Raw genomic sequence first — 22846 nt, 5'->3', positions numbered from 1 at the left:
GATGCTGAGATTGTTATTTGATGGGGGGGGGGGGGGGGGGGCTGCATGTCTCCTGATGAAATAAGATGATATGGTGAGTGTGTCTGGTCCCTCCCCTCTTCTGCCTGGTGGGGGGGCTGGAATCGACGCTTTGGAGACCTTCGCTGAAACGGCCACCCGTCTGATAATGGTTTCAAGACGTTAGTGCCAAACCTCAGAGCTCTCCCGACTCTTCCCTCAGGGGCCCAAACTTTTGTCATGATGGATTATCAGGGGGGGAGGGGGGGGCTACTGCTTAAAAGAACAGCCTCAACTACTGACAAGTACTGAGTCAACTTTGTTCATCCAGTTAATGACGTGTAAGTGAGGGACAGAGAAAGGTGTTAGACTTGGTTCTGAATGCTTTATGAATGTGTGCTGCATTTACTAAATGAAAATGGGGAATCATTAGCAGGGAATATGTCTATCTACATTACCATGCAGTCTGTTTTTCTCACACCACAGATTTGAACCACTTTCCCATTTATTTCATAAACTGCAGATTTTTTATTAAGCATTGGAAAGTTGAGTGAACAACTCTAAATGAAAATATATAAGTCAAAACAAATTTCTTTCATAATATGGAAAGAGTATGTTAGTGCATGTCTGACGTCCTATTAACTGGTTGTGTGGTTTAATGTCCCTTGAAAGAATGCCTCAGAAAGAAGTTATCTGACAATCCAATTCACCTTTGTATTTTCTGTTACATAAACACTTGTATATTTGGTGCGTATTGTGAAAATGAGACACCTGGCAAATTGAGACAGTTAAACTGTATGGACAGTTATGTTTAGTAATACTTTATTTTCTCTTCTATATAGTGTTTAAGGGGCATTAATGTATTTGGAATAGTATCAGAAAGTGATTAGGATTTTCAGAAAGTGTTCCATTTTAACAACGCCCACCTTAATGATATATTTCTGTCCGTGTATCCCGTTGTTTTTATAAACGGCGTGTGGGCGCGTTTAACTTGCATTGAAGATACCGAAGCCACAGTGACACATTGACGGGGGGCGGGGGGGAGGGGGGGGGGCTCAGCCGGAGATGGTGTAGAGATCGGCGCGTTTGGTGTCACCAGTAAAATGGATAGTCTCCCCCAGCTCCGGGCTTTCGGGGTCTGACGCTGCACGTGCGACACATTAAGGTGAGCTGCACTTTCATTTTAAATCCAAATTGCATTAGATTGCATGAAATCTGTGTTTAAAGTACAATTACAGTTAATGATGTGTATCTGGACATATGTAAATATGCGTGATGAAATATAGAATATCCGACAATTTACACGCTCTAGACGTGCAGAGGCACCACTTGATGCTGTTATTATTATTATTGTTGTTGTTGTTGTTGTTGTGTTTGTTGTTGGTGGTGGTGGTGGTGTTGTTTTGTTGTTCATGCGTGATTTTAATATACATTAGAAAAGGCATGAAGGAATTCTTCTGGGATTAGCAAATGACAAAATATCAAAGCTGAAAATGTGTTTACTAAGTTTTCTGCTTCACACTATAGTAAATTTATTACTGCAAATATTGCAAAGGGGTTAGAAACTAAAAGTTTCTAAAAACACTATAGCTGTTATACGTGGGCATTATCGTTACAATTATAAATAAATTCGGTCGAGTTTATGTTGCCTGAGAATGATTAAGCATAAAATATTCTAAAAACCTGCCTCGCCATAGCCTGGTATTACAGCTGTTTGTGTATCCTAATGTCACATCAATGATATATTGCATTTGGACTCAAAATTAAATGTTAACAGACGCATTTGTATGCGATTTAATTAATTTGATACATTAGACGCTTGAGTGCGTTATTGTATCGCATATCCATACGAAAACCAAACGGACACTTAAGTAATATTTACATTTCAGCTGACGCAACCAAGTTACCGCAGCCCGGGCAATGATAATATAAATGAATAATTCTTCGTTTTCCCTAATTACAAGTAACACAAAACAAATACATATAAAGCAAATTAATGAATTAGAATCCACTTTTTACTGTTACAGTTCTACCAAAATTTGAGTTTCGAAAGTTTAATATAAAAAAAAGACAAGATTAAATGTATCTACCACGTTTCTGGTGGTTTGGTTCAGCCCCAGCTCTGTGAGTGTGGAGCTTGCATGTTCTCCCCATGTTTGTACGAATTTGGTTCAGCCCCAGCTCTGTGATTGCGATGTTTACATGATCTCCCGTGTTTATGCTTTAATTGATTCCAGAAGGATTTTTGTTCTCTCTCCTGATCTGTTTTCAGTCACAGAGTAGAATCAGGTTCTCCGCTTAGTAAAGGAAGCATGGATGTGGTCTGTGATGGCAACGCTGCTGCCATTGGTCTATGTGGGCTCAAGAAACTGGGAGGCACAGATGGCCATGTGACAGCACTACTACCTAATGGATCTGTGAATCACATTACAGGTGAACCTGCCTCAGCTGTTAGACATTAAGAATTAAATCTGTCCAGGGAGACCTGCCCTATAAAATACCTTATTTTCAGGAGCCTGGATCTGACCATTGTTATATGCACTGTGCTATTATTCAACCCCACTGCCCTGATGTCTCTCAGCCCTGTAATTTTATTTGGGTCTGAGCTGGGAATTAAATATGCTTCTATATGTACAAGTCAAAGTTGTATAGGCTGTTCACCATGCTCTACTGTGACTGCTTTTTCAGAAGACCAGACCAATGAGTCAAGTATAAGCTGTGATGTAACCACTAGGATCAATTTGACTGAGGATGTCTCAGCCAATGAGAGCTCCTACCTGCTCCTTCATCCAGATGAGGAGTCCACCCTCGCAGAGGAAACAGGTGAATGCATTCCTGCAATATTATGCTAGGTACATCCTTGTAACAGCCTCATTGTAAGCACCCTCACCCTCTGAATCACCTCATTTTGATTCAAGATTTGTTACCATCATAGTAACTCAATACCTGGTTCTGTTGGCAGCAGTAAGATGTGATATATATTTTCTGATGACAGGGGAATAAAGGGGAATTAAAAAATTAAAATAAAAAAAAGCATTGGAACAATGTACTTAGGGGGCACCAGGATTTGAACCTGGGACCTCTTGATCTGCAGTCAAATGCTCTACCACTGAGCTATACCCCCTCTACTTATAGAGATTATCAAGAGTTAGTATCCTAATATGAAACCATTGTGAATTTCTCCTCAGCATTTCCACACCCTGAGGTTTCTGCTGACGGTGCTCCTACATCCCAGCTCCCGAATGGCCTGCCAGTCTGCACCCCACCGTCTGCGGTCCGACCCCTTACGCCCCCATTGCAGTTTTCCGCACACAAGCCAGACACGAGACAGCATCACCCAGCCTCTGCAGCAAACAGCCCCAACTCCCTTAAAAGCTCATCAAGAGCAGTGGCAAACGGTAAGAGCTCACGCCAGCCGCGAGTCCGTCCCTGCCCGCCCCGGGGTAGCCCGCGGGGACTTCCATTCAGGGCCAGCCGCCGATGTTCAGACACTCCACCGTGAATCCCGTAATCCCAGCACAACCGCCTCCATTTCAGGGAAGTTTCATATAGAAACCATAATTCCCACAAGGCTTGTCGGATCAGTGTAGGAAACAGCCTTTCAGACTAATTTATTCAAACTTGGTGGCAATCCAACAGGGTTAGATACATATCTGATAAAATGCAAACTTTTGAGGCTTATATTTCACTTTTATAGATTTAAAAAAAAAATTAACCATAGACCTTTTTTGGAAATGAGGCTTCTGCATATGTGCAGGCTTGATACAGCTGAACTGTGACCATCTCTGGGAGCATTTAGCCTTATCTACTAACCACCTTGGCTCTCTCCATCACACACAGCGTTTATCTGCCCAGACACTGCACAACGTCTAGATCAGTCGTCAACGGGCAACCATCCTTTTGCTGGTTAGCCTCATTAAATTATTTTAATTATTCAGCACATTTTGATTGGCCCAAGATTTTTTTGGGGCGATTTTGCCAAGTGAGCTTCATAGACACAGGAAATTACACATATAAAGAGAACCATTGCTGTGGCACAGCAACAGTATTTTCTTAAAACTGGATCTGAAGTACAAAATCTACTGATGCCAGTTTTTAGTCATTAATGTTTTTCGGAGAGAGAGAGCAGGCAAGAGAAAGAATGTATCAGTTTTTAAAGTATATATTAAATCTACTTCCCTAGTTTTCTGACAAGTATAGATAAATAGCTGACTAATTAATTATTTGCCTTAATTAGATCATCTTTTTAAATGCAGATCTATAACTCCTTGCTTTTTAAATAACTGCTGTCTTCTCTACTGGCGTCCATATTTAACATCATCATCTTTATTTGCTATTTTCACACTCAGCCCTCTAACACTGCCCCCTATCTGTTTTCACATCCTCCGCTCCTCCCTTTCCCCTCTCAGACCTCTGTGCCTCCGTCGCTCTTGCTTGCCTTTTCTGTCAGCTGTGTGACTGCTTGCTGGTGACTGTGGACGGCTGTGCCCTGTGCTCCTCCTTGCTCTGCCCCTCCCTCTGCTACAGCGACCCCAGACCTGGCTGCACCTGCCAAAGGGGCTGCCCCTGCAGGGGGCTGCCGGTTGACTTCTCCAGCCTGGATAGCTGCTTCCGCCCAATAGACTGCCTGGAGCTGGCCTTGGAGATCTCTCAGCTGATCTTCCACTGAGCTTTTGGGGTTTTCGTGTATCTGACCAGTTGCTAGTTAATTTGTACTCCCTGTCACACACACAAACACATATAGTGTCAATGCAAAATAATGACGTGTGGATTCCCAGCAGCATTCTGGCCCATTGGATCTTCCTCAGATGTAAGGGTTAAAGTGTAAGACCACAAGGGGGGGTCCTGTTTCAGTCAGGGAGCAAGATAGCTGGGTGTTTAGCGGCACAGGAGCTGATGGGGAGCTTTGAAATCCACCACATTAAGAGCTTCTGATCAAGATGCCCATAACTGTTCTGAGGTGGACCTCAGCAGTCGTGGTGCTCAGGAGCCCATATCCAGTTGGGTTTCATAATTCTCTGATTCCCTGAAAGACTTGAGACAGCTGCTGGACCTGCCAGATCTATACCCAGATATATTTTGAATCTTAAACACACTGGTTGTGTTTAAAATCCAGATTTCACCTCGAGGTCACTATTGTAGACAGGTGTGTCCAATAACAGCTTGACAATGGATCTAAAATGAGCCAATCAGAGCCAAATTTATGACACAGGACCCAATAACAGCTTCATGATGGATCTAAATTCGGCCAATCAGAGCCATATTTCTGACCCAGAACACCTCCCAGGTGGTCACATCCCTCTGCTGCTTTGTATCTCCCTGCTCGGGCCTCTTCCGCCTGCACACCCATTTGTACAAAGAAACCTTGTGGCCTTCATGAACTGTGCTTTTGGCGTTGCTGTTTTCCTTTTCCCTGTAGCTTGGGAGCGCTACTTACACAAAAATGTTCTGAGGGCAGAAGGAAAAATGATTGGTTCAGAGAGATAACCAATCACATTATAGAGCAGGTGGGTCCAAGCAACTAGAGGAGGCGGAACCAAGACATCTGACTGGTTGGTCTGGCCTCCTCTAGTTGCTTGGACCCACCTCTGCTACAATCTGATTGGTTATTTCTCTGAACCAATCATGTTTCATTCTGCCCTCAGAACATTTTTGCGTAAGTAAAACTCCCATGAGCAACCCAGAATCGGTGGTGTTTGGAGACTGAGGCTGTTTGGCACGCTAGTGGTGTTTCCTGAAATCTCTCCCCCCTCCTCCCCCCAGAACGCTGTGCTCAATGCATTCTATCCTGCCTGTTCTGCGAGGTCCTGACAGCATGCTCCTTGCTGGTGCAGTGCCTGGACTGCGGCCAGGCCTGCGAGCCCCTGCTCCAGTGCTGCTGCACCTGTGAGAGCGCAGAATGCGGCTTGTGTGGGGCCGACACCTGCCTGGACTATAGGCAGTGCTTGGAGTCGCCCAGCGGCCTGGAGATGTGCATGGAGTGCTGCTCCATCTGCTTCAGTGCATAGACCCACCAGTGCTGAGCTGGGGCCCTGGCACGGGGAGATGAGGAGCCAGATCTGAAACCTCACCTAAGGGTTTCAGGCCGAGGAAACAGAGCACAGAGACGTCCTTGGGAAGAAGGGTGAACGTAATGGCGTGTGATGTAACAACAGAACACATTTGCCCAGTTTGACTCCAGCCCAAAGCCACCTAGATCCGAGGAGATGCTTAACTGTGACTGACTGAAACACACAAGATTTCAGTCATACACTCACATCGTCAAAACTGCTGTACAGGAATTGTGCTCAGTTGCAACTAAGCATATACTTGTTAGGATGCATTTTATTTGCATTTAATTTAAACTGGTGCATAAATAATGCATGCATATCTGTGTAGTTTTGAATCTCGACGGCTGTACTCAGCTAAAGAACCATTTAGCCATATAATTATTAATTAAAATACTAAAGGGACACTGGGAGTGTTCCGGCACCTTTCTAATTTCATCGCATATGCGCTGAAAAACGAATTAAGCGTTTTGTGAAGTGAGTGAAGACGCACGTTTAAATATAAATTATAAACAAAATATTGTCTCACCCATTCAGGTGTGTTTTTTTTCTGTGTGGTAACAGGCAAAAAAATCATGTCAAGCAATTGTTTATTTTTCCGCTCTATTTACAGAATAACTTTTTTAAATCGTTTTATAAGGCTAAATCTAGACCATCTTGATTTTTTGCCCTTCTTGTTCGCGGTAGGAATGAATTAATTTATGGCGAATAACAATGCAGTAAGGAGTGAGCAAGATCAGTTAGGCCTATTGTAAAACACGCCGCAGTCTAAAAGGTGACCCGCGAATGAAGGTAACGGGGAGAGGATGTGGACCTTGATGGGTCCCAATTACCGACCTACTCACCCACCGCACCGAAGCGGGGGGAATCAAGGTGTAAACAACATGGTTTCCGCACTACATGCTAGGCCTTAGAGGCCTAAATATATCCATAAATATGATCCGGCTCCGTTCTGAGACTGACTGCCGCACCCGTGGAGCACCGAGCAAAGTCACGCAAAGAAACGTGTGAATTCTGTTAAGCTTTACCCATCACTGAGCTATACTACAAAGCGACGGCTTCAGACCATTAAGAATTAATTAATGAGTTTATGTGGTAACACATTGCATGTTTAAAAGAGTTGATGGTCAATCATCTCTGCTGGGTGCTGATTGAACGTGTCTTGGGGGCTTATCCTGAGTGTCAGGTGAAAATGCAAACAAAATTTCGAGTCCTTTGCAGATATTTTCGGCTTCTTTCATAAAGATGTATTTATATTGTCATTTTTGTATATTAATAAGTACAAACAATGGCTACAAGGACGATATTGTGGTGTGTACGTATCTTCTAAACATGACATTTTCCTTGCAACAAAACGATCCTTCGAATTTATCTCGGTGTCCAGATTATAGGGTGAAGTGCACCCCCTAGTGGACCACCACTGGAAGTCCTACATGGTCCACCCTTAAATGACTCATACAACAGATCACAGATCACAATCGTTGGCTGTCAGCTCCTCCTGCCTGGTGATCCGTACTCATCAGAGGAACAGGGCTAAGAAAATAATGTCCCACCTCTCGCCCCCAGGTCACTTCGAGCGTCTCCCTTCTTAGATAAAGCTTAGAGTTAGAGCTTTGAGCAGAAGGACTAGCTGCCACTGGAACAGCTTCTCCTCCCAGGCCACTGCCCTGCTAAATAAGGGCCAATCGGACGCATGCTGGCACTTATGGAAGAATTTCATGTGTCACTCCCCATATGACTAAATAAGCTCATTTTCACATACCGCAAAGCTGTCTGTACCCTACAGGGACAGACAACTCTAAAGACTGTCTGTACCCTACAGGGACAGACAACCCTAAAGGCTGTCTGTACCCTACAGGGACAGACAACCCTAAAGACTGTCTGTACCCTACAAGGACAGACAACCCTAAAGGCTGTCTCACCTATGTCTCTACTTGTTTTGTTATTTGCACATCTTAATTTTTGTTGCTACCTCTATTCTAGTTTTATTCTATTTGTTTGTTTGTTTTTTGTACTTTTGTCTTGTTGTATGTTTAACTGTATACTTCTTGCCATCACCTGCCAAATAAATGAATTCAGCTGTCATGTTCTGTCTCTTGGGAATTTCCTATGAGCAACTAAGCCTCCCTTCTTACCTCTGATCCCAGTTTTTCCATTATAACCACATTTCTGGCCAGTAAGCAGAAGGTCCACATTACACCTGGTGCTTATGAAGAGAGAGGAGCTAATGGCAATCAGCAATCAATTCCCCTCAGCTCAGAAAGAGCAGAGACACAGAACACAATGTAACTGAATCGCAGTGGGGGGGGGCAGGTCCTCCCTATCCACCTGCGTGTAGCTGACGGGGGGCTAAGATGTAGCAGGCAGGTGCAAACTCACCCTGAATACTTATTTCTGTCATTGCCATGGCAACAGACATCATGCATAAAACATCACAAATTGCTTCCATCAAAAAGTACACTTATTTTGGGTTGAAAATATCCACAGATCTGTGCATTTTCCAGTGACATCCAGAACCCACTTCAGTGGAGTTTAATTACAGAACTGAAGCGAGACAGAGCGGACATGCTGACCGATACAAGAGCCCATTGCATCTTTCTAATGGAGTCCAGGGTACAGAAACCTTGACTGATCAATGACTATTGCCCCACTGTTGAAGAAACTCAGGGAATTGCCTCTAATTCTCGCTACCTCACTAACTGCCTGCGATAGTGATTCCTGCATGTCTTGGGCATGAGAGCAAACGCTGACCACTCAGTCACCCTTATTAACAGGAAAACATGGAACAACTCAAAATGGCAGCAAGGTAGGAGGACAAAGATGTGCAGATATAAAGCTGAGAGTGACACTGGATTTCTGTCCTTCGTATGAAAACCAATAACACGGCTGTAGGAATAAGAATTAGAATCTTTATTGCCACAGCACAGATCAGCACGTCTGTACCACCCCTTAGTATGTGTGTGATTATACACACACACACACACACGCACACACACACACACACACACACACACACACAAACCACACGCAGAGTATGAATGCAGTTATTTCATTTTATTTTATAGTTCACTTTAAGGCGGTGCTTGCATGTTTTGTTGTTCTTTCCATCGTTAAGTCTCACACAGAATGAAAACCACATGTGTAGCTAAGTTAGAGATCTGTGTCCGTGTCCAGGAGGCTGTTGGTTCGAATCTCATAGCCTTAACCCCAACTCCTCCAGGGACGCTGACTACACCCTCTGACCCCGAGCTCCTCACCTGTGCCTTACTTTGGACAAAAGTGTGTGCTAAATATGTAAATGAAGCTCCACGCATTTGTCCTGTGTTTAAGAAAGCTGTGGAACAGAATGTTCCTCTTTGTAAAATGCCTCCACCCCCCCTCCCCCCGACTCCCAACTTTCTCACAGTAAAGGGTCATTTTACTCATTGCAACAAACAAGCCAAATCTCATTTCCAGCACCCTCAAGGACCAGTCAAGTCCATGTTATTTTAGTCTAAAAGAATATTTTTCTTCTTGTCTAGACGGGGATTTGTGTGACAGGATTTAACCTTTTTTTTTTTTTTTTTTTAAAAAATGACAGTTACCTTGAAAAGCGCTGGAGAGAAAAGACACAGGAGAGATCTCGGTGAAAACTGAAGCTCTCGCATAGCAACATAGCGCCTGAGGCTGGTCGATCTTTTCACGTGCAGACAGTAAAACAGGGGGAATCAGCTGGGAAAAAACCAGCCAGTCCCATGCGGTACAAAAACAACCGCAATATTAATTATTCATTAATCAGTCATTCATATTTATGATATTATCATTGTCTTTGACATAATTATTAGTTTTAAAATAGACTCTGACTTTGAAGGCGCCCAGGGCAAGAGCTGAGCTACAGTTTGCTTTTATATAATATACAAATTTTTATAAATTCGAATAACTTTTATATTATATATTTTATATTGTCTATAGTTAGACATACATCACCAGTGCAAAACCAGCACAGAACACAGAAATGGGTCCACAGAGCAAATACATGAGAATATTAGAGCAAAGAGGCAAGAACACAGGGTGTGTGCAGACTTAGGGGGGGGGGGGGAGAACTGCCCCCAACTGTCTCAAGCAGCAGCAGCTTTCAGACAGCTTGTGGCATTAGTGGTTTTTTTTTTTTTTTTGCCCCTCCAGGAAATCGTCACACAGGCCCAAGCACCCAGGTAGCCTGTGCTGAGTCACAGATCACACCAGTGAGTCAAAGCACCGCCCTCCAATAAAAACCCAAAAGGTTAGCTAGCCAGCTAGCTCCCAAGTTCATGACACACCAGGCAGCCCTTATAGCGTCCCCTACTGGTCAGGGAGGTGACACTGTGCTTGCTCGTGGGGGAAAGCCTCAAAGACAAAGGAGTCAGAGAGCAGCGGCTGGCCTGTGCCGGCAGCCCATGGGGCAGAGAGGAGTGGAGTCCGAGCACCAGCAGCCCCCTATATAAGGCCATCCACCAGGAATAGGTTTACAATTTATACATTTATATACATTTTAATGCCAAATTTGGGTGCATAAATGCAATGTCTGTACTTGTAGAAGTGTCGATCATGCTGTTATGTAACTAAAATCCCTTTATGTCACACAAACACGCACACTCACACAAACACACACAGGCTTTATTACAAACCTGGATTCCAGTCTGCACTTTAAAATAAAATCTGAGCATGTCGCTTTTCTGTCATTGCCCCCAGTTTCACTCGGGGGGGGGGGGGCTTTCTCATTCACTCTGACTCATTACAAGCCCTAACAATTAAAAACACTTTCTGTACTTCACCAAACCCGCTGTTTCAGTTGCACTTGCCTGCTTCCCTGCATATTTTTAATTTCCCAGTCCACAAATTAAGGTTTCCTAAGTTTTGGATCCAGGCAGGTTTGAGAAGCAAATGATGATTCGGTAAGGCACTGGAAAACCAGCCTGCAGGACCTCCCCCTGGCTGTCCTGAGAGTAACTGCAGTTTGGTTCGACTGTCTGTAGGGGGCAGCAAGTATGGTCGTGCTCCTCTACTGTGGGAGCCGGTCAGAAGTCCTCCTCCATGTCAATGCTGCTCCTCCTGCTGTTGGTCTTCGAGGGCCCAGGGGAGACAGCGGCAAACAGGGGGTCGGCAGCCCCGGGGGGGGACAGGACGCAGCCCTCGTCCATCAGGATGTCCTCCAGGCCCACGCCTGTATACAGACCCGTGTTGGCCTGTGGTTCATCCAGCTCTGCAAAGCTCAGGGTTCCCAGGTCCAGGGGGCTGCCCACAGTCACCCCCACCCCCAGGTTGGGGCTGGGGGGGGAGAGGAAGGCGGGGGGGGCGGCAGCCTGTGCAAGGGACTTTGTCTCCCCTCCTGTCCCATCCAGCAAGAGAAGGCTCGGGGGGGGCGCGGGGCCGACCTGCTGCTGGAGGGCCACCTGTTCCATGGCCAGGGGGGCGCCCATAGGGTTGGGGAGGCCATGGAGCCGGGCCTGCATCTCCAGCTCCTTAAGACACGACAAACCAGTTAATGCAGTCAGGCGTGGAGACGCAAGTCACCCTTCTGCACGTCGCGGCTCTCTCACCCATACGAGTGACCCCGCCCAACTTAAACTCTGCCCCCTCCCCCCTTACCTGTATACGCAGCAGAAGACTCCGGTTGGCATGCTCCAGCCTCTTCTGCCGCCCCTCCACCTCCTTCACCTTTTGCTGCTCCTTCTGCAGCTTGCGGATGTAGTCGACGGAGGCCTTCAGGATGGTGCCCTTGTTCCAACGCATCTCGCTGTGTTTGCGGCAATCGCGGGGGGGGGTCAGACAGATGAGTACATGCCATATACCATCCCCTCCACTGCATTTCCCAAACTACCTCATCCTTAAAGGGCTCAGTGCCAGATCCCTACGATTTACTGGGATCTGATTTCCGCACTGTATCATCTGAAGCTAATTAATTTAACGATGTACCTGCACAGTGGGGAAAATAAACTGCCTGAAACTGCATTCCACCTGCCTCCAAATGTTGGTCTTGCCGTGTGTCTTGGTTTTATATGTGTCCTGCGAATGTTCTCTTTCTAAACACTTCTTTTTGAATTTGAGACCATATTGGGTGGAGGACAAACAGAGGTTCTGATTGTGCGGCACCGACCGGAAACACGACACCGGGAGACACTCACGGGTCGCCGCACTTCGGAATGAGGTCTCCCAGCTCCTTGATGCGGTCATTGATGTTGAACCTCCTTCGCCTCTCGACTGCAGCAGAGAGAAGAGACCGGTTGGGATCAGGAGAGACCGGTTGGGGTCAGGAGAGACCGGCGAACGTGCGGTCGAGGCAGAGCAGAGCGGTTAAGGAACCGGGTCTTTACTCACTGAGATTGTGGTTGTCCTTCTTCTGCCTCTCCTTCATAAAAGCTTTGGCCTCCACATCTGAAAGACACAGAACACAATCAGACTGAATTTAAAGAAAGGGAACCATGCGACAGACACATGGCAGGAACGGAGAACGCAGATGGCCAGCATCCGGTCAGCTTTAATATACCATTTCTTCCCATAATGCACCAAGTTACTTAATTTCAGCTGAATCGGATTATGGTCAAAAAATGTTCACTCCCTGATGTAGCACCTGGGATAGTTTTCTAGCCAAAAGAGTTTGATTATGAACTACAGCTTAAGGGACTAAGAGGAACCGAGAGCAAACAGAAGATGAAAGGCCAGCATGCTGTGGTCGGGGTGGGAGGGGGGGTGGGGGCGCCCTACCTGTGAGCTCCCTCTTGATGTTATGCAGGTCAGCAGGGCAGGAGTTGCTGACAGTTATGGCTGGGTTGGCCCCGCCCGGGCTGCTGTACACATCCAGGAGGTTCCCTGACACAGGCAGCTGCAGAGGGCAGTCACGGTCATCAGAGAGGGCGGTCACGGTCATCAGAGAGGGCGGTCACGGTCATCAGAGAGGGCGGTCACGGTCATCAGAGAGGGCGGTCACGGTCATCAGAGAGGGTGGTCACAGTCATCAGAGAGACCCACATTTCCCAGCACAACTGCAGCCCGGGAGCCCATACCATACACAGCCTATATGACCATCCCAAACTACTGCTACTCATTAACTCACTTAGCATGGATTTCATAAACAGCTGCACAATGTACTATATATTGAATATTTATAATGCAAAATGAAGTACAATATTGAGTAGGCGGAATACACTGAGTACAATATTCAATGGGGGAAGAAAACAAAACAGAGTACATGTTATATGCAAGCCTGTCACATATGGACTTTCTCCAGATGTAAAACGAGGACACGTTCGCATATGCTGACACGTTTCACTATCGGCATGGCAGTGTCAAAGAGTCATTCATGTAAAGCCATAAAACCGTATTGAATTTGCCACGTGCGAGCGAAAGTGAGGCGAATCCAGCAGGATTGTTACAAAGCTCCTCGACTGCAGCCTGAACGTGCAGAATTCCAGCAGATAGAGAAGTATGGAAGAAACTAGGAAGAACTCTCTACTTGGACAGACATTCAAGTTGGAAACAGTGAATCCAAGAAATAATTTTTAAAAATCCAAAATCTATTTCCTTCTTCACAGTATATTATGCAAAGTCTACATTAGAAATTCATGGAAAGTTTGTTATATTGGCAGCAGGCTACACTTCCTGTGTATGAGCAGAAACCCCCCAGTTAAAATGACAACAGACACTAATAAAACAACCACTCATTTACAACCATGAACTATCTGGTGCTCTACATCTAATGTGTAAATGTAAACATAATAGTTCTACACTAAGACAAACTGAATAATTTACCTCTATGTTTCTTCTGCTTTTCTCAAGCTCTTGCAACAAAACTAAAATCTTCATCTTTCAGTTAAATACTTCTGTCTGACTCCTCGGGTCTTGAAGCAACAGATGTTTAATCTCCCACCCTGAGCAGCAGAGCCTATCTGCACTGACCAATCCTCTGCCAGTCTGCTGTCTCAGTGAGTAGCAGCCACATGTCACAAGTAGGTGTGGATTTCTACCACAGACCTGATCACCAGGGGCTCCTTAGGGTCCCAGAGCCCATGGCTCTTTCAGGATCAGCCCCAGGCTCACAGGAATTGTGCTTCATACAGATGTATACCCATGCATTTTGTCAGGGTGACACAGTAAGCATTTGCCACAGGTCCACATACCGTGTTAGGAAGCTGCAGTCCAGAGTCTATCAGTGTTATGATGTCATCATTGAAGCTGGATTCAAGGCTGATTATGTCATCGATAACATCATCAATCTGCAGAAGGTTGGGGGTGGAGAAAAGGCCTTAGGGTCAGAAATTAGAACTACTTATGTGCCACTTGACACTCTTCACTGCAATAGACCTCAATGGGAAAAATCAACGAATGTTCAACATGAAGATAACGTATAATATTCACACATCTTATTGGGGCAGTGGTGGGCTAATGGTTAGGGAAGTGTACTGGTAATTTAAAGTTTGCTGGTTTGAATCTCCAACCAGCAAAGTACCACTAAGTAAGATACTGCCACCTGCTTGCCCCCCAGGTGCTGAATTAGCTGCCCCCTGCTATGTCATGATGTCACGTGTGGGTTAAACGCAGAGGACACATTTTGTTGTTTGTGTGCTGTGGTATGACAACTAATCACTTTCACTTCATTAGGAAAAAAAACAACTTTAAATTTTCCACGACGGCTGATTTTTACACACAATAAAGTAAATTACGAGAATTTAACCCCACGTAATTGTCCAGTTAGGGTACTTTTCAGCCTGTGTGAAATTAACCTATAATGATGCCACCTAGGTGGTGACTTTAGAAGCGCGCGTGTGATGGACAGCGATGTCATTAAGCCCAGGGTGTGACATCTGGCAGCCCAGTGTGACATCAGTCCTTCAGAAGGTGACCCTCCATATGTGGGGTTACACAGCCGTGCCAGAAAGGTCTGCTTGTCACCTGGGACAGCGCTGGCAGCTCACCAAACAGCTGTGTGGAGGCTGCTTCTTCTGCTCATCCTACAGTACCGCTGTTTCTGTCCAAGGAGGAGCACGGTCACCCTGAACACTCCCCCCCCCCGCCCCGCTCAAAGTGGCCCTATCTCCCCTCCCTGTTAGAGTCACTATTTTATACCCATGAGCTAACATGTGACCATATCCTCAGATTTGTACACATTGTGCTAAAACACACTGAAACACACCTACACAGTCTGAATTACCCTTACAGAACTATGTGTAAAACACAGACCATAGTCCATATTCAAACTGAAATTTCAGAGAAAATATATCTTCTAAACTGTTACACTTATAATCAGGAGTTTACCACTGCAATCTTCTATTGTCCCTGAACAATCTGAACTCTCTGACCTCTGGAATTTTCCTTTCCTGTTAGGTTGGTTAACAGCCACCAGAGGGCGACACCATGAATACCTCCTCCTTGCTGGAGCCGAGGTTGAGCAGGGCCATCGGGCTGTTGGGGGCACTGCTGACACCAGGTGACGGCTCGGGGGCGGAGCTTGACTGCGGAGCTAGAGATGCCACCAATGCCTGATTGGCTGTCTTGGTTCCAAGGGTGGTTGACAGGTACTGCTTCACCTGCTGCCTTTGGGCCTGTTGGATGTGGTACTTGGTGGGGTTTTCAAGATGGGTCTGGACCTGCCAGGTGACCAAGAGAGGAATACAATAAGAATGACGCTAATGCTAAGGGTTTGATTCTTCAATCATAATCGAACATCCAGCCCATTAGGACAACCTGACTAGCCTGAGATTAATTCAAAGCCTAGGTTCTCTATAGGGAGAGTAATTTTTTAGATTAATTAGAGAAAAACAAGGTTTGGTGGGTGGATCTACCTTGAACTGTCACTCACAGTATAACCCAAAGAGAACCACCAGGAAGTGGGCTAATCCGATAAACGATCAACAATGTGGTTTAATCCCACCCATTACCAGTTCTGAGATCTATTTCTTCTGGTTTTGTGTCCATGATGCATAACACAAGCATCCACCAGGGGGCAACAAAGTAACACGTTAAATCTCAGTTGAAATGGGTGGTGAATTAAATAGACATAATTTTTCAGAGTAATGAAATGAATCTGGAAACTTTGAGTGATGACTAACTTAAACATTACTGATTTTGTTTGTCCACAAACAGTCTTCTCACATAAACTGCACTTTCGTCAGGCTGAAACCACATGCAACTTGTCTATCTTACCTTGAGCACCTCCACCGGCACCTGAGCAGGGGGTGGGCGGATTGTGGGAGAAGCCATGGAAACGGCGATGGCGGGGGAGGGGCCGGCGGTGCCGCGGGGGCCCGCCGAGGCCTGCCGCTGGGCCTCACGGCGCTCCTGCTCCCGCGCCTGGTCCCTCATCAGCTGCTGCCGTAGCAACACACGCGACGACATGGCTGTCCGCTGGCTCACGGCGCTGGGGCACAGAGGCTCGTCCCAGACGATGCAAACTGTTAGGAGATGAAACATTACAACCACTCCGTTCAAATTGCAAACATGCGTTACTCAGAATCAATGTTTCCCAATCCAGTGCTCGCTGATCCACAGACCAGGTTGAGCAGGGCTACTGGGAGCACTGCTGACCCCAGGTGACGCCTCGGGGCGGAGTCTGACTGAGGAGTTCGGAGGGAGCATAAACGTGGACATGGTCTGGGTCCCAGAGGACTGAATTGGGAAACACTGCTCAAAATGAATATGTCCAAAATAAACTGTGCAAGCACAACCAGATTCACACAGTTCATTATGTCCTACATGCTTGAATATATATGTAAATTACAAACTTTGTTTACATATCAGTTTGTTACCAAGTAAAAAAATAAGGTAAGAATCAGGAATGAGCCCATAAGTATGTATATTTGGAATTTGTTTAAATTTAGATTCCTGAAGTGTGATGCAATCTTACCATTTACGTAACTAAATTGATCTAAATTGACATAACAAGTTCCAGTCAATTCGACATTGACAACCCCTTCCTACTGACTGCACTACACATCACTGGCCACAGGTGGCAGTGTCACGCCACAGCTGACCATCAGACCAAGAAAAAAAAGAATGATCTTGTTATATTAGATTAAACCATAACACAAAATATAGGGCTAAGAGATGACAGACGTGGCATGCAGGGCCTACGTTGCATAACAGATTTGTTTAATAACATATTTTTGTTATTATAATTACCAGTTCATCATTTTGGATAATTTGCATTCATTTATGTCACATATACTTCAGTACAGAGAGGCAAACTGCAACACCTTGGTCACAGATATACTGGAGAATTTCAGGTTACAGCATAGTGTCCCAAAGGATGCCTCTCAAGAGAGTTTTAATGACTTTAATTTATAATCCTATCATCAGATGAACATCAGTAACATTCATTAAGTTCCCTCTGGCACAGCAAAAACAGCAGGGGAATTGCACTGACTCATGGGGAAGTGCAACAGAATAGAGGAATCAAAAGGGAAAACAGAAACTAAGACTAATCCCGTCCCCTAAGTGCCAGACAGAGTCTCAGCCACCGCTAATCCCGTCTCCGAAGAGCCAGAAAGTCTCTGCCACCGCTAATCTAATCCCATCTCCTAAGGGCCAGACAGAGTCTCAGCCACCGCTAATCCCATCTCCTAAGGGCCAGACAGAGTCTCAGCCACCGCTAATCCCATCTCCTAAGGGCCAGACAGAGTCTCAGCCACCGCTAATCCTGTCTCCGAAGAGCCAGAAAGTCTCTGCCACCGCTAATCTAATCCCATCTCCTAAGGGCCAGACAGAGTCTCAGCCACCGCTAATCCCATCTCCTAAGGGCCAGACAGAGTCTCAGCCACCGCTAATCCCATCTCCTAAGGGCCAGACAGAGTCTCAGCCACCGCTAATCCCGTCCCCTAAGGGCCAGACAGAGTCTCAGCCACCGCTAACCCCGTCCCCTAAGGGCCAGACAGAGTCTCAGCCACCGCTAACCCCGTCCCCTAAGGGCCAGACAGAGTCTCAGCCACCGCTAACCCCGTCCCCTAAGGGCCAGACAGAGTCTCAGCCACCGCTAACCCCGTCCCCTAAGGGCCAGACAGAGTCTCAGCAGCCGCTTACCCCGTCCCCTAAGGGCCAGACAGAGTCTCAGCCACCGCTAACCCCGTCCCCTAAGGGCCAGACAGAGTCTCAGCCACCGCTAACCCCGTCCCCTAAGGGCCAGACAGAGTCTCAGCAGCCGCTAACCCCGTCCCCTAAGGGCCAGACAGAGTCTCAGCCGCCATTAACCCCGTCCCCTAAGGGCCAGACAGAGTCTCAGCCACCGCTAACCCCGTCCCCTAAGGGCCAGACAGAGTCTCAGCCACCACTAACCCCGTCCCCTAAGGGTCAGACAGAGTCTCAGCCACCGCTAACCCCGTCCCCTAAGGGCCAGACAGAGTCTCAGCCACCGCTAACCCCGTCCCCTAAGGGCCAGACAGAGTCTCAGCAGCCGCTAACCCCGTCCCCTAAGGGCCAGACAGAGTCTCAGCCACCGCTAACCCCGTCCCCTAAGGGCCAGACAGAGTCTCAGCAGCCGCTAACCCCGTCCCCTAAGGGCCAGACAGAGTCTCAGCAGCCGGTAACCCCGTCCCCTAAGTGCCAAACAGGGTCTCAGCCGCCACTAACCCCGTCCCCTAAGGGCCAGACAGAGTCTCAGCCACCGCTAACCCCGTCCCCTAAGGGCCAGACAGAGTCTCAGCAGCCGCTAACCCCGTCCCCTAGGTGCCAAACAGAGTCTCAGACGCCGCTAACCCCGTCCCCTAAGGGCCAGACAGAGTCTCAGCTGCCATTAACCCCGTCCCCTAAGGGCCAGACAGAGTCTCAGCCACCGCTAACCCCGTCCCCTAAGGGCCAGACAGAGTCTCAGCTGCCATTAACCCCGTCCCCTAAGGGCCAGACAGAGTCTCAGCCACCGCTAACCCCGTCCCCTAAGGGCCAGACAGAGTCTCAGCTGCCATTAACCCCGTCCCCTAAGGGTGAATATGCTGGTCAGTCAATGCTGCCATGTGGCCAAATACAGTGTTGTGGAAATGTGTGGTTAAGGTACTGTAGCTAAACTGTGTAACAGCGTCAGGGACAAGCTCCAGGAATGCATCAACGCTGAAAAGGACGTTCCGAACACCTAAGAGACTAAACATGACCCAAACAGTACTGTAAAAAAAGAACTGTATACCTACTTAAAAATATAACTTTTCATCCTGTATTATTGGTATATAACCATCACATGAGAATTAAGGTCATGGAGGGAGTTTGCTGGTTCAAGCCCTTGTGCCTTTGAACATGTATTTGTAGATATCTGTCTATCTAAAACTGCACTGAAGCGATAGGGTACAACAGCCATTCCCCTGGGGGATATAAGCCCGAGGCAGTGAGGAGGCGGGGTGGGGGGGGATTGGCAGCATCGCCGGCTTGTTCCTCTGGCTCACGGTGTCCAGGGCACTGGGTCTCAAGGCCTTAAATAGCGGCGAGTCTTTTCTCATGCAGAACTCAACTATTAATAACCGCGGTGATCCACATTGCCGGTGTCCAGGCACACGAAGGCGCCGGGGTGCGACTGCACTGCTAGCAAAGGCCCCCGGCTCTGAAGCATCAGTCACCACACACGTATAATGTGGGGAGGGGGTGGGGGTTTCCAAAGCAGAACTAGCTGATCAGTCACATTCTCAAAAGTTAGACTTTACGCAGGACAAAACTTTCCCGTTATGGTGGCATTTCTGAGAGCGAGGAAGCTCCGATGCTCCGTGGACCTACTCTGAGAGCCACTGACAGCAGCACAAGCTACACTAATGGGGGCATTTAATCTACGAGGCACTGCAACCTTCACTGGGCATGTGGACGAACTGCTCAGCAAGGCAGAGAATCGCAAGGCTCATCAGGCAAAATGGCAACCGGCACCACCATCAATAACTGAACATTAAACAGCAACAAGAAGTTTCATTTATGTAGGGCCTTTCACCAACACCAAAAGACGCTTTTCCGAGGATTGACATAACCAAAGGTAATCATTACAAATAATAGATGGAAGAAATACAGCATAATCACAAATAGCATGACAAAGACAACAGACTAATTCAATCCATGGTAATTATAATGAACAAAATGACCGTCAGTGATCAGGAAAGGAGGCGTAGCAGAGAGAGGTGAGATGGGGCTTGAATATGGGGGGAGAAGCAGTTTCACAGGCTCTGGGGGGAGGGAACAGCTTCGGAGCTGCAAACCTAAAGGCCCAAGAAACCATGGTGGTAAATTTAAATCTCGGGAGAGACAATAGAGCAGAAGGTGATGATCTATGACTGTGAATAGGAGAACAGGGCTGAAGTAATTCTGTAAGATAGTGAGGAGCATAGCCACAGAGGGCCTCAAATGTAAACAGAAGAATTTTACATTGCATGTGATACAGAACAGGCAGCCAGTGGAGGTTATGGAGGATAGGGGTGATGTATGCCAAGCGTTTAGTGTGGGCGAACACTCAAACTGCAGAGTTTTAAATAAAAAGACCAATGAAGAGAGTATTGCAATAATGTAATTGGGATGCGATAAAGGCCCGAATGAGCATTTCAGCATCCTTGGGGCTAAGTGCAGGATGAAGGCGTGTAATGCTGCGGAGGTGAAAAAAAAGAAAGCCATCTTAGAGAGGGAGTGTATGAGATCTTCAAAGGTGACAGCAGAATCACCAAGATTATGTGCAGTGGGTGAAGTGCCATCGATCTCCAGAGCAAAGCTGTTATGGGGAGAGACTATTGATTTGGAACCAATTAGCAGGAGATCAGTTTTATCAAAACTGATTTTATTAAAGTCAAGCACGAGCATCTAGTGTCTTACACAGAACAGTCACAAGATTCCTGCCAGACAAACACACACGTTTGCTGTATTCTGGTATTAAAAGATCAGGCTGAAGAGGTTTATAAAGCATGCTTGACAGTGACATAATATTAAAAGATACTTTCATGCTAAATGCCGAGTTGCTTTCAGCACATCTTGGCTCCAGGTCACCAAACGTGTCCAACGTGTGTATAGCGTGTCCCTCTGAACTGACCTGACAGCGACGGTGCAGGGGGTGTCCTCAAAGCGGCCGAGGTCTTCAGAGGCGAAGCTGGACTCTGTGTGTGACCGGCAAGGTGAGGCTGAGAGGGAAAGATGTAGTGTCAATGTGGCAGGAGCACAGGACGCCGGCAACGCAGCAAACCGGCAAATCAAAACTGTGCGCAACATTTAGTTTTAAAACAGACAAAAGCACACCTATACTAAGCAGGCTGGTTCATCAAACCTGACGTTTTTTGAAGAGCCAGTGGTTCTCAGCTTCGAATCTCCACACCGCTGATCACAAAGAGTCTGACTACCCCCACCTCCCCAATTGCCACCCAAAGAGGAAGTTGGCCTGCTGTCTGTCTCTCAGGCCTACAGTCACCACAGGAACTGCCGTCATGCGGCCACAAAGCTTCACAAACACTCAGAAAAATCCTTCCAACAGCAAAACACGCAAAGCTACCAGAAACGCCAGAGGCTAACATGTGAGCAAGACAGGCCCCAAGACAGAGGTATAACCTCAAAGTTTCCCTCCAGTCGGGAATCTGAAAACCCAACTAAACCTAAAAAAAACCTAATTCAAAACTTTCCAAGTTCAGTTCTAAACAGCGCATTTTCCCAGCTTATTACACAATAGTTTTCAGAATGCATAAGGTATTCAGCCAAGTTTCTCGCAAACACCTGATGGTGATGATACAAGTTCTTCGTTCTTCGGGAACATCCACACATCCATCTTCCAACCTTCAGTCCAGTACAGAAACACACCGTGACACCGTAACGCGAAATACAGCATTATGTGCCACGGACACCGAACGCAAAACAAAGTTAGTGTAGGTGAAAAGTGACCGACTACAGCTCACTGACAGCCACATTCAATACGAAAATAAAGTAAATGTCAGATAAGTGAGTAATACTTTATATATATATAGCGCTGTTCAAATATAGTTACAAATCGCCAAAAACAAACAATAAAATACATAATAATAATACATAATCAATAAAATATATAATCTGAATAAAAAATCTAAGTAACAATTGTATGGTTAATAGGGTGGTTGTTCTTTTATAAAACTAATTCCTTAAAAACAACAAGCGATCCCATATATACTAACATAGACACATGCACCTGTCAAAACTTAGATAAAGCGACTGAACTGAAAGGACGTGCACGAAGGAAAAATGCCTTTTTCCCCGCAGAACAAGAGCGACAGTATAGACGCTGTCGGCGTTTTTCCGCACAGTATAAATCCTGACATTATAAACACCAGAGCTGCCTTTCGTGTCGTTTCGCAACTCGGAATATTTTCCCCGCACAATGTAAACAGCGTCGGCATGAAGGCTCCCTGCGGCCGCTGCTGCCCGTGAAGCCGAGCGTCCCCCGTATGTGACAGTGACAGTCACCGGCAATGACGGCCGCTGTCACTCCGGCAGTGCGACCCACCGGCTCCGACTCAAAACATTCTGCCATTTCCTTATTCTGGGTGCTTGAGTAGAGGTTTATCTTTTTTTTCTGGGGAGGAGGGGGGGGTGGACGACTAAAAGCGCACTAAATGTGACCGCTTTAACAAAGCACAGTGTCAACTTCAGCACAACTTTTTAGAGTTTCGTCTATACCTACGACGAAGTTTTAGTATGCAGTAAACACATGGGGGCGGCTTTTTGCGGCAGTACCCACCCGCTTGAAGTCGGCAAAGGTCCCGGATTATCCACAGGTTGTTTAAAACGCTCCGTGTCGCGACAGAGCTAAAGAGACGCAGCGAGCAGCGAAGGTCCAACAGCCTCGCCGACTTCGGAATTCATGCAGAAATCATCCGGTCCGGATACCG

The 22846-nt window shown here is 46.6% G+C and overlaps 2 protein-coding genes and 1 non-coding gene across 5 annotated transcripts; 1 reads left to right on the top strand and 2 right to left on the bottom strand.

Moving 5' to 3' along the window:
* Positions 1-1034: 1034 nt before the first annotated feature.
* Positions 1035-15519, top strand: LOC111857009 (uncharacterized). 3 transcript variants are annotated; one of them, XR_011992565.1, is made up of 5 exons: positions 1035-1162; positions 2270-2430; positions 2686-2820; positions 3186-3395; positions 15384-15519. XR_011992565.1 is itself a non-coding variant. In XM_023837423.2 (5 exons), exons 2-5 carry the CDS (start codon positions 2310-2312, stop codon positions 6003-6005), a joined length of 708 nt encoding a protein of 235 aa, XP_023693191.1. In that variant the 5' UTR covers positions 1035-1162; positions 2270-2309; the 3' UTR covers positions 6006-8129. The 3 variants fall into 3 exon arrangements, 2 of the variants coding, with proteins under 2 accessions (XP_023693191.1, XP_023693190.1); XM_023837423.2 differs by lacking the exon at positions 15384-15519 and adding an exon at positions 5761-8129 and having other exon boundaries at positions 2689-2820; XM_023837422.2 differs by lacking the exon at positions 15384-15519 and adding an exon at positions 5761-8129.
* trnac-gca (transfer RNA cysteine (anticodon GCA)) lies at positions 3050-3121 on the bottom strand. The gene has a single exon. It is a non-coding gene; the product is annotated as a tRNA-Cys (tRNA).
* Positions 9084-22491, bottom strand: LOC111857008 (transcription factor E3). Its single transcript, XM_072715200.1, has 10 exons — positions 21702-22491; positions 21031-21118; positions 16203-16450; positions 15422-15646; positions 14180-14275; positions 12768-12885; positions 12381-12437; positions 12188-12263; positions 11652-11799; positions 9084-11524 (listed from the first exon to the last, which is right to left on the bottom strand). The coding sequence occupies exons 1-10, from the start codon at positions 21747-21749 to the stop codon at positions 11081-11083; spliced, it is 1548 nt and encodes a 515-aa protein (XP_072571301.1). The 5' UTR covers positions 21750-22491; the 3' UTR covers positions 9084-11080.
* Positions 22492-22846: the final 355 nt, after the last annotated feature.

This window comes from Paramormyrops kingsleyae, chromosome 8, assembly GCF_048594095.1.
Source record: "Paramormyrops kingsleyae isolate MSU_618 chromosome 8, PKINGS_0.4, whole genome shotgun sequence".
Taxonomy (NCBI): Eukaryota; Metazoa; Chordata; class Actinopteri; order Osteoglossiformes; family Mormyridae; genus Paramormyrops; species Paramormyrops kingsleyae.
This window is presented reverse-complemented; position numbering and strand designations above follow the sequence as displayed.

Excerpts from the sequence above, each read along its gene's own strand:
- LOC111857009 (XM_023837422.2), top strand. The coding sequence starts at position 2,310 with ATGGATGTGGTCTGTGATGGCAACGCTGCTGCCATTGGTCTATGTGGG. Across the intron at positions 2,431-2,685 it reads ATCTGTGAATCACATTACAG|AAGACCAGACCAATGAGTCA; the intron begins GTGAACCTGCCT and ends CTGCTTTTTCAG. Across the intron at positions 3,396-5,760 it reads ATCAAGAGCAGTGGCAAACG|AACGCTGTGCTCAATGCATT; the intron begins GTAAGAGCTCAC and ends TCCTCCCCCCAG.
- LOC111857008 (XM_072715200.1), bottom strand. The coding sequence starts at position 21,749 with ATGTGTGGATGTTCCCGAAGAACGAAGAACTTGTATCATCACCATCAG. Across the intron at positions 15,647-16,202 it reads TGCCGGTGGAGGTGCTCAAG|GTCCAGACCCATCTTGAAAA; the intron begins GTAAGATAGACA and ends GTCACCTGGCAG. Across the intron at positions 11,525-11,651 it reads GTCTTCTGCTGCGTATACAG|GAGCTGGAGATGCAGGCCCG; the intron begins GTAAGGGGGGAG and ends TCGTGTCTTAAG.